This window comes from Neopelma chrysocephalum, unplaced genomic scaffold (assembly GCF_003984885.1).
Source record: "Neopelma chrysocephalum unplaced genomic scaffold, ASM398488v2 Primary Assembly neopelma1_67, whole genome shotgun sequence".
Classification (NCBI taxonomy): Eukaryota; Metazoa; Chordata; class Aves; order Passeriformes; family Pipridae; genus Neopelma; species Neopelma chrysocephalum.
In genome coordinates, this window is record NW_020897726.1 from 10904669 (window position 1) to 10919012 (window position 14344).

At 40.3% G+C, this 14344-nt stretch overlaps 1 protein-coding gene and 1 long non-coding RNA gene across 5 annotated transcripts in view; one reads left to right on the forward strand and one right to left on the reverse strand.

Annotated features, from left to right (window-relative positions):
• The window catches only part of NUPL2 (nucleoporin like 2), a 6568-nt gene extending 2346 nt beyond the window's left edge, over positions 1–4222 (forward strand). For 2 of the 4 annotated variants that reach the window (XM_027684868.1, XM_027684867.1), the window contains 2 exons: positions 357–441; positions 580–4222. In XM_027684868.1, the coding sequence (XP_027540669.1) occupies positions 357–441; positions 580–1190 (696 nt within the window). In that variant the 3' untranslated portion in view covers positions 1191–4222. The remainder of the gene's footprint in view (positions 1–356; positions 442–579) is intronic. The other 2 variants (XM_027684870.1, XM_027684869.1) reach the window with 2 other exon arrangements.
• A 7813-nt stretch (positions 4223–12035) lies between these two features.
• LOC113968357 lies at positions 12036–12517 on the reverse strand. The gene is made up of 3 exons (XR_003534487.1): positions 12412–12517; positions 12236–12297; positions 12036–12137 (listed from the first exon to the last, which is right to left on the reverse strand). It is a non-coding gene; the product is annotated as an uncharacterized LOC113968357 (long non-coding RNA).
• Positions 12518–14344: the final 1827 nt, after the last annotated feature.

The following is a 14344-nucleotide window of genomic DNA, read 5'->3' on the forward strand; positions in this document are numbered from 1 at the left end:
GAAACTGGATGTGTCAAGGAGAGAGAAGAGAGTGAGTCAAAGCAGTGCCCTAGATAGAGTCACAAAGCACAAGATGAAACAATAAGAGATGAGAACGAGAGCAGCAAGAGGTGATCAAGTCATTGACTGACAGGAAAAAATCTATAGATTTTAACAGATTTGCATTTCTGGAGTGCTTTTCCAGAAAAGAGTGTGTAGAGACTGAAAGCATTTTGTTCATAACTGCAAGAGCATGTGATCGTGATGAAGTGATCCATGTCAGACTGGGCAGCTCTATTTTTGCTTCAAGTATTTACGGAAAGACAGTTCCCTGTTTTGGAATCTAGTGTTCACTTACATCTTTGGAATTTTTTCAGCTTTCTGCTTTCAAGAACACAGGCACCCAACCATCGCCTGCCTTTGGACTGGGAGGACAGCAAACATCAAGCTTTGGGCTCTCAAGTAAGTTCCTGCCCTAAGAACCAGCAGATACCAACATTTTCTGGAGTTTCTCTGCTGCTGCATTTTTTGAAATACAGCAGTGGTTTAATATGACTGGGGTACCCATTGTAATATTTGTTATCAATTCTGTACTTGCAGGCTTTCCTGTGAGCAGCAGCAGTACCGGTGCCAGCAGTTTCTCCTTTAAAGCCAGTTCCAGCCTCATCAGTTCCTCATCATCTGGAACCAGCCCTGCTGCTGGGGTCTCTTCTGCTGCTGGTAGTGCTCCTGCGTTTGGGGTGACGTCCTCTCCCAGCACACCCCAACCTGCTGGGTTTGGCAGCCCAGCAGCTCCATCTGCAGCCTCCTTCTCCTTTAAAACAGCTGCAACAGCTGGTGGCTTTGGGACTTCTGGGTTTTCGGGCTTTGGCAATGCTGCTGCTGTGAACTCTTCCAGCACCACCACTGCACTCCCAGCCTTTGGAGCCTTTAATGCAGCCACAACCACTTCTGCCTCACCTTCAAGTGGTGCTTTGTTTGGACAGACTGCCAGTGCCTCTGGACATCACGTCACCTCAGCGTCTGCTGCAGTCACCAACACCACCACCTCAGAGAAGTTATTTACACCCAAGAGCGAATTATCAGCTGAAGAGTGGCAACAGTTTGAAGCAAAGGAGTTCACCATTGGAAAGATTCCTCTTAAGCCACCCCCATTAGAACTTTTAAATGCTTATGACCTTTTAAGTTTATTCAGAAGTAACATGTTTTGAAATCAAATCAAAGGCTTCCATTTTGTCACTTTTTGTTTCCTCTCTCAAGTCTCTTCTGCAGGAATAAACCCACAGTTATAAACATTGGAACACTGTATTTTTGTCATTTCTTGGTTATTTTGGATAGATGTTTTACATCTAAGAAATTAACTGTTGAAACTAAAATGAAATGTTCCCTTCTATATGCTGTCCTGTGAAATTCTGGTGAAACACTATATAAAAGGGCTGTGTCAAAAGAAAGAATGTTTCAGTCGTGTATTCACAGCCTACTGCTAGAAGGAAACAGATGCAGTGCAAGATTGGTTGTTGTTGGACAGCCTTGTCTTTTGCCTCTTCAAAGGGTCCGTGCAGCCTTGGACAGTTGTGTTTGGAGATAGATGGAGGGCTCCTGTGTGGTCTGTACCATGCCAGATGCTTCTGTCCCCCAGGAGTCATTTCCCTGTGCCAGTTGATGCAATTCAGCTGTTGTGAGTAGTTGTGCCTGAGGTCACCATGCCTGTATGATTGTCACACAGCTGGGGGAGGACAGGCCTGAAAGCATTCATCCTGAAGAAGGAGCTCGTGGGTTGCTATTTTGACACCTCTGAGATGAAACTTTGCAAGCAGTTGCAAAACTGCCTTTCTGTGAACCTACGGAATTTTGTTGTCAGGTTCTCAAAACTTGATGGGTGCGCATATTAGCAGTACCTTTTCTGAAGTCATGATATTAAGGTATCCGTTTTGTTACTAAGATACTCTAAAAGCAGGAGTCAGGAATCTTCCAGAGGATGTCCTAGACTCAGGGATAGTAAGATCTGGTGTTTTCACAAGTGGGCTTCTGAGCATCTGTAAAGATGGCAGAGAGCAGTGTGATATGACCTACCTGGCAAGAGACAAGCTATATATTTGGCTGCAGAAGTAGAGATAAGGATAGGATAGAAAAGAAGGTAATAGTATTGCTCTAGGGGGCTCACCAAACTGCAGAAAATAGGCAACAATTTGTTAGACCGAAGAAATCTGCCCCAATATTTGCACTGTGGGTTTTTTTCCTGTTCATCCTGTTCTGCTTTTGGTATACTTGATTTCAAAGTAGGTTGCAAGTACAAAGGAGGCTAAATAATATCTTCCTTTTAGCTACAATCCTTTCATTTTTCTTAACTTCTCCTTTTTGCAACTGTTTTGTTGTTTGGTATATAGCTGCTCTCCAGAAAGTCATAATATTGTGGTCTGGCATATAAAAACACATATAGGGTGGCAGCAAACTCACAGATGTCACTCACTGCACCTTGATTTAGAACAGGAAACATGAGGTGACTATCCAAGCAAAGATATGTAACATGTCCTGATTAGCAGAAAATCTTGGTCCGTGAAATAGGCTAGAACATTTAAGCTCCACGTGATATTTTCAAGTACTTCCCTTGCTTTGAAATAACAGGATTTATGAGTCACTGAAATTCCTGGAGTGTGGTACAAACAACTAATTTGAAGAATGATTTGAAGTTTTTGTTTTCAAGAGATCATGGATTAATCCCCAGACAGTAGCACTTGAGACTACCTGTATACAGGAGAAAAACCCTCCACTGCCCCAGCTGAGGAAGCAACCCAGTATCTAACACATGCTCTGCCCCTTTTCCTCCCAGTGATACTAGCAGCACTATCATCTCAAAATGTGATTTAGCAGCTGAGAAGGAAAAAAAAAAGTGAACCTCAGAGAGCATTAGAATTATATCTTAAGAGTTAAGCATCACTGTAGCCATGTGCTCTGTAGTTTCACAATGTGCAGTGGCAAGTGGCGTGGTAGCTTTACACTGAATGAAGGAAGATGGACTGCAAATAACCAACTGACTAGATTTAAGCCTCAGAGGATAAGCTAAGGGGATCAGCAACAATAAATTAACCAGAAGGCTGAGGAAAGAAGAGCTTTCACAAATGTGCCTGGGAGGGAAAGGAATATGAAAACCCTATTAATACAGGAGCACTGAAGGGAGATTGATAACTCTGAAATGGTGGAAATCTGTTTAAAACATATTTGAAATGAGGGACAGTTGAAAATCAATGAGGATGTAATGCGGTAACTGATAAAAGCAAGTAAGAAAATATTTGTGAAATGTGAGCTTACTGCAGCACAGAGGAAGTCCAGGCAATTTGCTGTACTGGTCAGTAAGGGAATCAGCTAATGGACTTGCTACAGTTCTGGTAAGTGATATCACTTACTCAGGTAAGTGACAGAACACGAGGGATGTGATAGTAGACTGAGGAAATAACATATATTAGTGAGCAGAAGTACTTTGTTGACAGTTACAAATAATTTGAGGAGATTATAAAGACAGATCATCTGGCTTTTAGTAAGGCATTTGATACTGGCATTTAGGAGGTGTCAGATGTTTATGTGACAGTGATTAGGGTTAGCAATTAATCAGAAACATCTACAAGTGAGTGAACACTTTTTGTTTCTAGTCCACCTCCCGTGTCCTAATGTAGAGAATAGAGAGAAACTGGGCAATAGTGGAGGAAGAAAGCCACAGGTTGTACTTGGACAATTTAAGTAGATATCTAATTATATTTGACCTAATAGAAGCCAGCAACTGAAGGAAAAATCTGGACTACAAGTATTTAGAGAGACAGAGCAAACTGTAGAGTTGAAAGGTGCTGAGAGTAAGTGATATATGAAGCCCTGGTGGTTCAGATCAGTGAAATGTATTTTGAGCTGTAGGAATATCCAACAGCTGCAGTAATGCGCTTAGTTCTGAGCACGCAATTGCCAGAGACTTGCAAGATGACTAGAAGGAGATTCAGAAAGCAAGCAAAGCCATTGCAAATGAGAATTTAGGAGAGAATTTAAGAGCTGAATAAGCTCTGCTTGGTGAAAGCAGAGACTGTGATATGGAACGACTGTCTTATTGAAAGGGTACCCTCTCAGGAAGGAGGAAAAAGGACTTTTTAAGGCATTCTAGTAACCAGGATATTGCGCTACTTCACAGAAATCTTAGACAGGAAGTTTTCCACCTGGGAAAGTCCTTTTCTACCTCTGTTAAGAACTAGCCAAGCCAAAACCAAAACACTAGAATCAAATCCCTACCTGTCCGGTTTAACAGTTCATGTTCTCAGAGATGCAGCAGTCAGAAGAAGTAGATCTGATCCCTTCCCTTTGAACCAAAATACACCAACACTTTTGCAGAGAGTGATGGAGTGCAACACTGAGCATTTGGGGCAGAGAGCTGTATGTGCCTGCTACCTCTCCTGGGAATGATTTAGGGGGCTGACCATAAAGCAGGACCCTCTCTCCATTGAGTTTAAAGAGGCAGATTAGCTCCCTAATACTGGGAGTGAATATGCCTCCTGGTCTTGAAACTCACACTTGCCTTGAAACTCTCACTTGCAATTGCCTGGTTTTCCTGTTAAGAATAGCTAAGTAAAAAATAAAAACAACCAGAGAGTTGTTCATAGCAGCTCTGCCTTAGGCAATATGCTTGTTTAATCTGCAATGCTGTTGCAAATTTTCGATTTTGTCTGCAGAATAAAGCTAGGCACCTTCTTACAGCATAGTATCACGCAACAGGCTCCTTGGTGGGACTTACCCTCCTGCAAAAGAACAAAAACAGGTCTTAAAATGGAGGGAAGAAGAGCAAGAACAACAACAAGACTTAATGTCAGCAGGCTGATCAGCATTTTTGTTCGGGTACACGGATTGCTTTGTCTTTCCTTCACAGCCAGTAGGGTTTGTTCTTACCATGTCACATGAGAGACATAAGAAACAAGTTTTATGCCTTTCCTTTTCTAGTAAGATCTGTTATATTGCTAATTGCATATTAGTCATCAGAGAAGTGATCTGATATTTCAAAATACCTGCTGTACCTGAATTTCTGTTTTGTTATGGCAGTGGGTTCTTAGCAATCTAAATGCTGTTTAGTCAACATCAAGTAAGGCTTCTGCAAGCCTTCCACAGAGCCTTATCTTTGCAAATCACATGAAATATGCCCATTGCATATGCCCTACAAGTAATTAGATTAGTTCTAATTATACAAAATAAATCCACCCTTCTGTGTGAATGAAACAAGGAACATTTGCAGGTGTGCATGTAAAACCACGTCACGTCACTTTTAAACGGAGACTAATGAGGTACAGTTTTGATCTCTAAAAGCTTTGCTTTTCTGTCTACCCAGTTCTGTTGTTGTTTTTCCCAGTCTTACAAGCATCTGTGCAGCACTGGCTTGTAATGCACTCTGGTTTTAAAGCACTCTTTATAGGCACATGAGATTTTGTTGTAGTTTACCTCTGCAAGTATGGACTTCTCTTGAAGTATCTGTTGAAGTAATGTTGAAATAGAACTAAAATAAGATAAAACTGAAATAGCAGTTTGTAACCATGGGTTGCATTACAAAAAATAAAAAATAAATAAAAAAAAAGAAAAGCCTGGTATCACTTACTGTTTCTGTATGATAAATGGACAATAGATGAGGTGAAAAAGAACCCTCTGTATTCACTATACATAAACTCTTTGGGCGGAAGAGAGCCTTCAGCATTCTTCCATAGCCTGTGTGTTTGCTCAGAAGCTCCCACAGGGCTGGGGACCAACAGGTCTTTGCAAAGTGAAGCACTAACTCGAACTTCACCCTAGGAGCTTGGCCGAGCATAAAAGAGGGACCCAGCCTGCAGGCAGATCTGCCTGCCTTGAGATAAGGCTGCCTTAAATTTTACTGCAGATCCTCCTGCCTGGAGTCTGCTTCAGACATCTCTGTCTCTATCTAACCTACCTTTCTGGAGACTGATATCTTTACTCCCTGCCCTGTGTGCCTACCACTCCCCTCTTTTGCATACAGGGAGTCATGACTCCCTTGGCCTCCCCATGCAGGTTTTGCAGATGAAAATGGCCACCAGAAACCCCTCCTCTCCAGAATTCTGAGCCTCTACCTGAAGCCTACATGAGAATTCACATGATGCCACAATATTCATGATTTGACACCTCCAAGCAAGCCCACAAGCAGAGCTGTACATCAGAGGTGCTGATGGAGCTCCAGCATGACCTGTCTTTCCAGCTGATGCTGTTTCAAGGTTCTGTCTCATCAGTGCCCTTTACTCACATGTTCAAACTCCATATCACATGATATTTCTAGCAAAATGAATCCCACTTAACCTTTAATCATCCTCTATAACCACTGGTCAATTCCACCTGCCTGTTCTTCCCAGAAGCTGCCTCTGCCTGTGCTTCTGAGGACGACACCTAGAAACTCAGAGGTACTAAAGCTCCCCTTGCCCTCAACAAGGAACTGCTTCTGGTTTTCTAGACACTTGTCTGAAACATGTCAGAAGGTTTCTTTTCTCCTAAAGAACAGTGATACAGTGATGCACCTTCCTATTTGGCATGTCCTCTAGTCGCCTACCCCTTCAGTAAGGAGCTACAGGGATGGTCTCTGTCCTGACCTGTGCATTGGGGGCAGAGGTGGCACTACCATTTTGTCATTCATCAGGTGTACAACCCTGAAGGAGGTTGTACACCTGAGAAAACGCCTCTGGGCCTCCACACAGTAGTGACTGTAGTTCATCTGCTAACAGGTGCTTAGTTGTCTGTGTCTGCTAACAACTGGATTAACTTTCTCCTATTTTTCCCTTCTGAGCATTGCTGTACAGAGGATGAGGAAAAGAGGAGAAAAAAAAGGCACAAAATACTCACAAGTTTGCTGAAATACATGACACTGCCAGAGGAAAAAACCTGGACACCCTAACTTTTGCTTATATGCTTGAATCACAAGTCCATCCTTCTTTTCATAGCAAAACTACAGAGCAGTGACTATCAAAGAGCACAAGCAATGTAAGTCAGTTCTTGCAGAAAGAAACACATCTGGGTGCCAGTAATAAGTCCGTACTGAGGTAACCAAGGTATGTTGGACACCTGATGACATATAAGGCTGTCCTATCTGTGCTGAAAAAAAACAGGGATGTCTCTCTCTGACCTTTTCTTATGTCTTTATCTACTTCCATTTGGAAAAATACTGGAAAATATTAAAGAAATTAGTAGAGTGTCTCAATATTAAAGATACTACTGGAGAACAAACAAATAAATGCACGTAAGACTCTTCATGATCACAGCTGAAATAAACTTGTTCTGGCAGCAAACTTCTACTTAAGTGGTCACTGGACAGATTCCATCCTTACGATGATCTACTTTGAGAAGATTTATTCTTCCAACAACAACAGAAACAGTCACGAACAGAGGGAGTCCTATAAAGCAACTAAAGAGTACATGAGAACAATATGTGGTGTTTTTTTGTTGTTTTAAAACTGTTGGATTGTGTGTGGCTGTAATTTATAGCTATGTATCCAAAATAATTTACGTAGGAGTCTGTATATATTGCAGTACTTGGCGTAGAGGAAGAGGAAATAAATTGCATTTTACAGCATTCCCACCTCTGACACTGAGCCAGATGATTCACGCATCCCTGGAGGTCAGCCAGGGGACTCAAAAACCATGAAGCCCCAGTGCACGCTGTGCATCTTACGTGCCCTGCTCAGCTCTTACAGACCCTCAGTGTGGACACATCTCCAGAAAAGATGCCCCAGGGCTGTGATGCTGGCTGTTAGCCATCTAAAAATTTCCCTATGTAAGCAGGACTCCCAAATACCAATTTGAGTTTCCGATGTAGTGCATAGCAGTTAGAAAACTGCTGAGGTCCAATGCATGATGTTTCTGGTTTATGTTCAAACAACTAAATTTTAACAGGTTTCCTAAAAAAAACCCATGGTTTTGATTATTCTGCCTGATCATCTGTCTGTGATTCCTTCTGCACCAGTCACCCCATGGCCAATTTTCAAGTGCTTAAATCTCAAAGATTATAATCTCATAGCTGTAGTAAGAATTGGCAGGTGGATGAGGAATTAGACTAAAATTAGTGTTTCAACTGATAGAAAAGCAGGCAAAACTCAGATACTATGAATACTGCTAGCAGCTGGCTGGCTGATCAGCACATATGCAAATCTGGTATCCAGAGCAGTTTACCAGACATTTGCCTCTTTGGGGTATTAAAGAGGACAAAGGGCACCAAACTACAGGAAACTGTTTCATATGCACATTCTGTGGGTCAAAACCAACTTGTTTCAAATAGTAAAAGCAAGATTCTTCCATATTCAGACATGAAGTTAACCCAGGAACAAGGAACAATACTATGTGAGTTCAAATATAAGAAAGAATCGAGGCTCATAACTCCACCCTGGATTGCCAACTTGCTGCCAGTTTCATACTTAATAGAAATCAATGAAATTATCCATGATCCAGGAGCTTTGCTGATGTCTCCTCTCTCAGGATTCCTAGGATCCTGCCATTGTAGGACCTTCCAGCCTTCCATTTCTTGTGAGGAAAACAGAATCACTGCAGAAGAGCTTCTACAATGAAACAGAAACCATGGATGATCTTTCACTGAAACAAAACTGGAAATAACAATCTGACTAAAATAAAACAATTGTTATTACACTTTTTGCCTTCTGACCAATTTCTAGCCATAATTGTTCCCTAACCCATTACTGTGTCACTAGCCCTTCATCCTATCATACAACACACTATATTAATTTTCTTGCTCTTTTATTTGGCAGAGAATGCCATTTCTGCCAAAATACGTGAAATTTTTCAAGGCATTTTACATATCCTGATTATTGTGAAGAAACTGCTTCAATACCAATTGAGAAAATTTGGATATTTGTTCATGTTCTAATCTTAAATCTAACAAAATTTACTCCATAAGGCTTAAGATACAGGAGAGTCTGAATGTGACTGAATGAATTCAGACAATTTGAGATGTTTTTCCATCACACAGCAGACTAAAGAAGCCCAAACAGCCACTGGCTCCCTCTGTTCAAACTGGAAAGAGTTGTCTGTGCATCAGTATATGCAGCCTCCTTTATTTTGCAGGGCAACCACATCCTCCCCAAAAGGATACAAAACATTCAAGGCAACCCAGGTCCAAGTAAGCATATTCAGACTCACCAGCAAACTGAAGCTCAGGCAGACTCCAGAGCATGGCTCTGACGGGCTTTCCACAGGAAACACCACTGAACCAGTAACCATTTGTTCTCTAACTTGACATAACTTCTGCCTGTTCATGTTACATCATGTCCAGATGGGGACTTATTAGTTATCATCCAAGGCTTGATAAGATTTTGAAACAGTTAGACAAGACTCCTCCCATGCAAATGTAAAACAAGTGAAAGCAAAAAGCAGAAAAATGTCAGATCAAGCCTTTGGCCCTGTTGCATTGCTCCTGGAATACCTGCACTCCAGGGGACAGAGCCTACTTCTTTCTTGCTTCAGCTGTGGCCCATTACAGCCTGAGAGGGTGAAAGAAAGGAAGCAGCATTCAGAAGTCCCTTACAATGATAACGAGAAAAGGATGACACTAAAAGTTTCCTTAGGTCCCCAGCAGAGAGAGGATTGCATCTCTAAGCGCCTTCTCCTCTCTGTGGGCACGTAGGTTTCTCTGAGATTTGCGTCCCGGATCACCGAAGTGTTACTCCAATCACACAAAAAAAAGGTGTAACTATGCTACTTATTCTCTGCTGCCACATTCTTCCTGCCCCCTAACTGTTGTTATCTGTATTGGCCAAACTGGAAGCCACCAGAGATTACCTGCTGGCCCTATGGCTACCACAAGAGCCTGAGTTAATACAAGAGCAATCTTTGCTTACAATTAATGAATTACATAGATAATAGGCAAGTACTAAGTAGGATTGTGTTTCCCAGGGCACCAAAGCTGGCCTGGTAGAAGACTGGCTGAGCCAAGGCCATACTGTAGAATCACAAGAGCACATGAAAACACTCCAGCAATGCTTGGCTGCCTGGCTGATCATTATATGGTCATGAAATGCTTAGCACAAAGCAGTGATAGTTGATTATGCCTGCTAAATACTGCTGTGGTACTAACACTAAGTGGTTCTATTAGCAAGTCCGTTTTGCCAGTTCTTAATTGCAGTGAAACTTGGGAAGATATAAACATCAAAGGAGCCCTTTTAGCTAACCAGATAAGTCTTGTCTTTATTCTTATGACCTTTTAAAATTTCTCACCCTATTCAATTTGAAAACCTGCTGTAGGCTATTAGAATTTAAATTAATACATGCTTATTTGGAGACTGTAAAGGTAAATGAAAGGTTACATATACTGGTACAAAATTGCTTCCTTTCAATGGTTTGCAGGTACATAAGAAATAGCATTAAATACCCTTCTGGTCTCCCAGATTGTTCTTTATAATCGCCCAGGCTAGTAATTTTTTAACTGAATTTAAAATCGCTGCTTAAAGATTGTGATGTATCTTGAAGATGTATCTGCCTGCTCTCAGTACTATCTCTGTAAATTATTACTAGCAAAAAAACGTGTCCATCACTTTCTCCACAAAACCTTCTGCAAAAGCATTAGAGGACTGACTTCTAAAACAACAACAGAGTTGGGATTAGGAAAGGAACTTAACCAAAGGTTACTAGTGGGAAACAGACCCTTACAGACGTTACTATGGCCCTTACAGCCGTTTAAATGGCCCTAAAGTGAGGCGTAGCAAAAGAACCCGTCCAACAAGAATGCAATGAGTAGGGATAGAGTCTCTTTTAAATTGCCTGCTTTGTCTTAGTCTATATTTGTTCTTATTTAAATAGTAAATAGTTCCCATTTATGTTCTAACCAGAAATAGCTCTTAAGAACCAAAGTCTTTCTTGTGTATCACAGATGCTTGTTTTAAGGAGAAGCCACCTCAAAGCTTGGATGACTTGGTTGGTCCCCACCCAACAGGAAATCTTCTTTCTTCTGTTGTAAATAACTGGAAACTTCTTTTTTTCAATTTAAAAATAGTATCTATTACAAATATATTCTGTGAGAGAGTTCTGTGTAATCCAAAAACACATGAAAAGCATTCAAATACTATAGGAATGAAAACTATAAAATGCATTGTAGATCAATAAAAGACAGATTTTGCAAGTCCCTCTGCTTTCAGTACACAGTTGTGATAAGAGTCTGGTTCTGTAACGTGAGTGAAGATTTCCATGAGATTGTATTTTCTGGAGCTTTTAATTTCCATCTGCATGAACACACCATGCTGAAGTTTGCTAACAAATGTCACCTGAAGTCCAAAGCTTGTCACTATAGAGCAGTGTAAATATCCTCCCTGGGCTTTTCAGGAGACTCAAGTGATGTCCTTAAGCCTTGCTACATTTGACTTCAAAAATTTCATTATGCAGTTTGTTCCTTACTTTTTTATTTAAAGTTGCTGTGGTTCTAAGAGCCTCAGAGACCTGGCAGACGATTCTTAATTAAACACTTTGTGATTTTCATACAATGTTCTGTTTCCACTGAATTTAGACAGCTAGAAACATTTTAGCTACTTAAACAAAGGAGCAGTCGTCAGTGCCATATCTATCCCAGGGAGACTGTATTAGCTCCTGGGAAGACCATGCTGGGTTATCCAGAGGAAGGGGAGCTGCTTTATGATGTTTCGGTGGGCTGCTCCACTGAAACAAAATGGTACCTTCAGTCACTTTCTTTCAGAATCTTCCCATTTCGTATGAATTAAAGAAATAAATCAAAGTTGCCTTCAAATGTTTTCAGTCACTGCAAGTACATGTCTTTAACAGGGTATTGGAGGTGCTGGGGGGATACACGGGGTCAGAAATATGCTGCCATTCCTCAGCGCAGTGGGCAGAGTGCTAATGGTGGTTATTGATATCTGCATATACAGCTGCACAATATTTTACATATTGTTATACTTGCAGTGCTCATTTTGCTTAAAGTATTACTAACTCTCCCTTCTCTTGATTTTTCTACCTTACTAGTAGAAAGCAAAGTAAATTATTTACCCAAGGAGTAGAGTGGCAAAGAAGTTGCCTTCTTTGTATTCATGTATCTTTTTTGCAGCTGCAGAAGATATTTGGAACACCCCACCTCATTGTGCTCTCTGTTTGCACAGCTGAGATGGAGAGGATGATGTCTTGCAGACTCTCTGCAAAGCAGCCCAAGACAGTAGTTATGTTTTTAACATTTTTTTTCTGAAAATTCTCTCTCCCTTCTCTCCTCAGTCACCTGGCCCTGAGCACTTACTATGAAGCTTTCTATCATGCTTCAGTTAGACGAGGAGATAGGCATCGTAACTCCCTTTTGTGCTGTTAAGACACAAGCAAAAAATTGAAGCAAATAAACTGATCTCACTATTCTGATAGTTCATCTGTGGTTCTATGAGAAAATTTTGAGATGTCTTATCAGGTAAAGACATCTACCAGAACCCAGAGCTGAATTTCTTCTGAGGAATTGGTGGAAACCATATCCATGCAAAATATTGATCTGAAAAGTGGCTGCTGCTGACAGTGTTCCAGCCCCGTGTCATTACGCCTCAGCAATGCTCTCTACTTGTAGAACCATGGAACCTATTGGCTTGGAAAACACCTTCGAGATCATCAAGACCAGTGTTTAACCCAGCACTGCCAAGGCCACTTCTCACTCAGCTGCCAAGCAGCAACACCATCGCAGCAAAGGGCATCAATTGGCATTTTCACTGAGAGGTTCATTTTCGCTGATCAGTGACCTCCTCCAGCTGAGTTTTTGCTACTCAGAAGATTACTTCTGCCCAAAAATGTAAACATCTTTATGTTCAAAGTAAAAGTATTGGGACACAGAAGGGCAAGAGAACATTAAGTGTGTATCTGGGTGAAATCCAGTAATTAAGCTGTCAAAATAGGTAAACAGTTTCATCGTTTGCTCCCAGTTTTAGACTTTTGAATTTCATCCTAGACAAAAAACAGCATGGCAAAGTAAAGAAGATCTGACTTCCCATTATATTCTAAATAAAACAAATATAGCTGTTTGGGCTATATACTACATTTCCTTACTTTCATCAATGTCTTGATTAAAATTCTTGATTTGAATAAAGTTCAAGTACATGGACATTTATTAGTAATTAATCTGCCCTCAGCACCCATATTGTAGTTTTTATTTGTTATCAGAATATCCATGGAAATTCTACTGTTAAGAAAATTGCTCACTGAAGAATTATTTACAGCTTGGGTTTCTTTGGCCTCTATGTCTTAGCAAATACTGAGTTTTCTTATCTTTTTATTTTTCATTCTACAACACACCATTCAATAACCCGTTTTGTATTCAAAAGTTATTTTGTATTTTGTAAGAACAGAAGAACTAGATTTTCTGAAATGTAGCAAACAATTGGGAACTAAAAGATCAAATTATATCTATTTTCATTTCATCATTTTGTTCTTATTATATAAAAACATATTATTTTGCCTTAATTCAAACACCACTCACCACAACTGCAGGATGAAAAATCAATGTAAATTTATAGAGGTTTAAATGTAAAATCTGTTTTTCTCCTCTTCACTTATGCTTCTCATTTATTTACTTTTTCTGCAGGACTATTCCATTTTTTATACTTTGATGTCAGATACTTACAGTACAGGATTAAATTCAGACTGTTCAGATTAGATATAATATTCCTTACTAAGAAGAATGTCAACTACCACACATTGGATCTAAATTTTTTTTAATAACTGTTCGACTTCTTTCCATGTACAGCAGAACTGAACCTTTTGCAGTCTGAATCATTTGCAGTGAAACCTCTTAGGCACGAAAGAGTTTTCTCTTCCTCCCAGGCCACTGGGTACAGTAGTGCTCTGAGAAACCAGCTGCAATTAAGCAGTATGGCTGAGGGAAGATTTGTTAAGTATTTTGCTCTTTTAGGGGAGACAGTTTAAATTATAGATCTAAGAAGCAAATATATCTATTACATGATGCACACACATTTTCTGTAATGATTCTTGTCATCTTATACAGTATTTCTCGTGCAGAGCTCATAGATCTGGTGATCAGTGCTAGACACATGCTAGACAGACTTTACCCTCAGTATTTCACTTAAGCCCGGGATTGCAAGTAGGCTGCTGTATTAAATCAATTTTTTGGTTCTCACACAGTAAAGCTGTGTTAAATTTCCCAGTATTGGCAAAGAAAGCTGAAATAAAATAACCATATTCCCATGTAGATTTAGAACAGAATCAGTGCAAATTTACTGCTCCTATCATATAAATAGAGGATATTGGTATTTAAGATGAATTCAGAAGACTAACTCTTATATATTTAATGTATTTCCTTGCCCACATGTGATCAGAACTGTTAAAGATTATTATGTAATGCCTTTGGGATAAG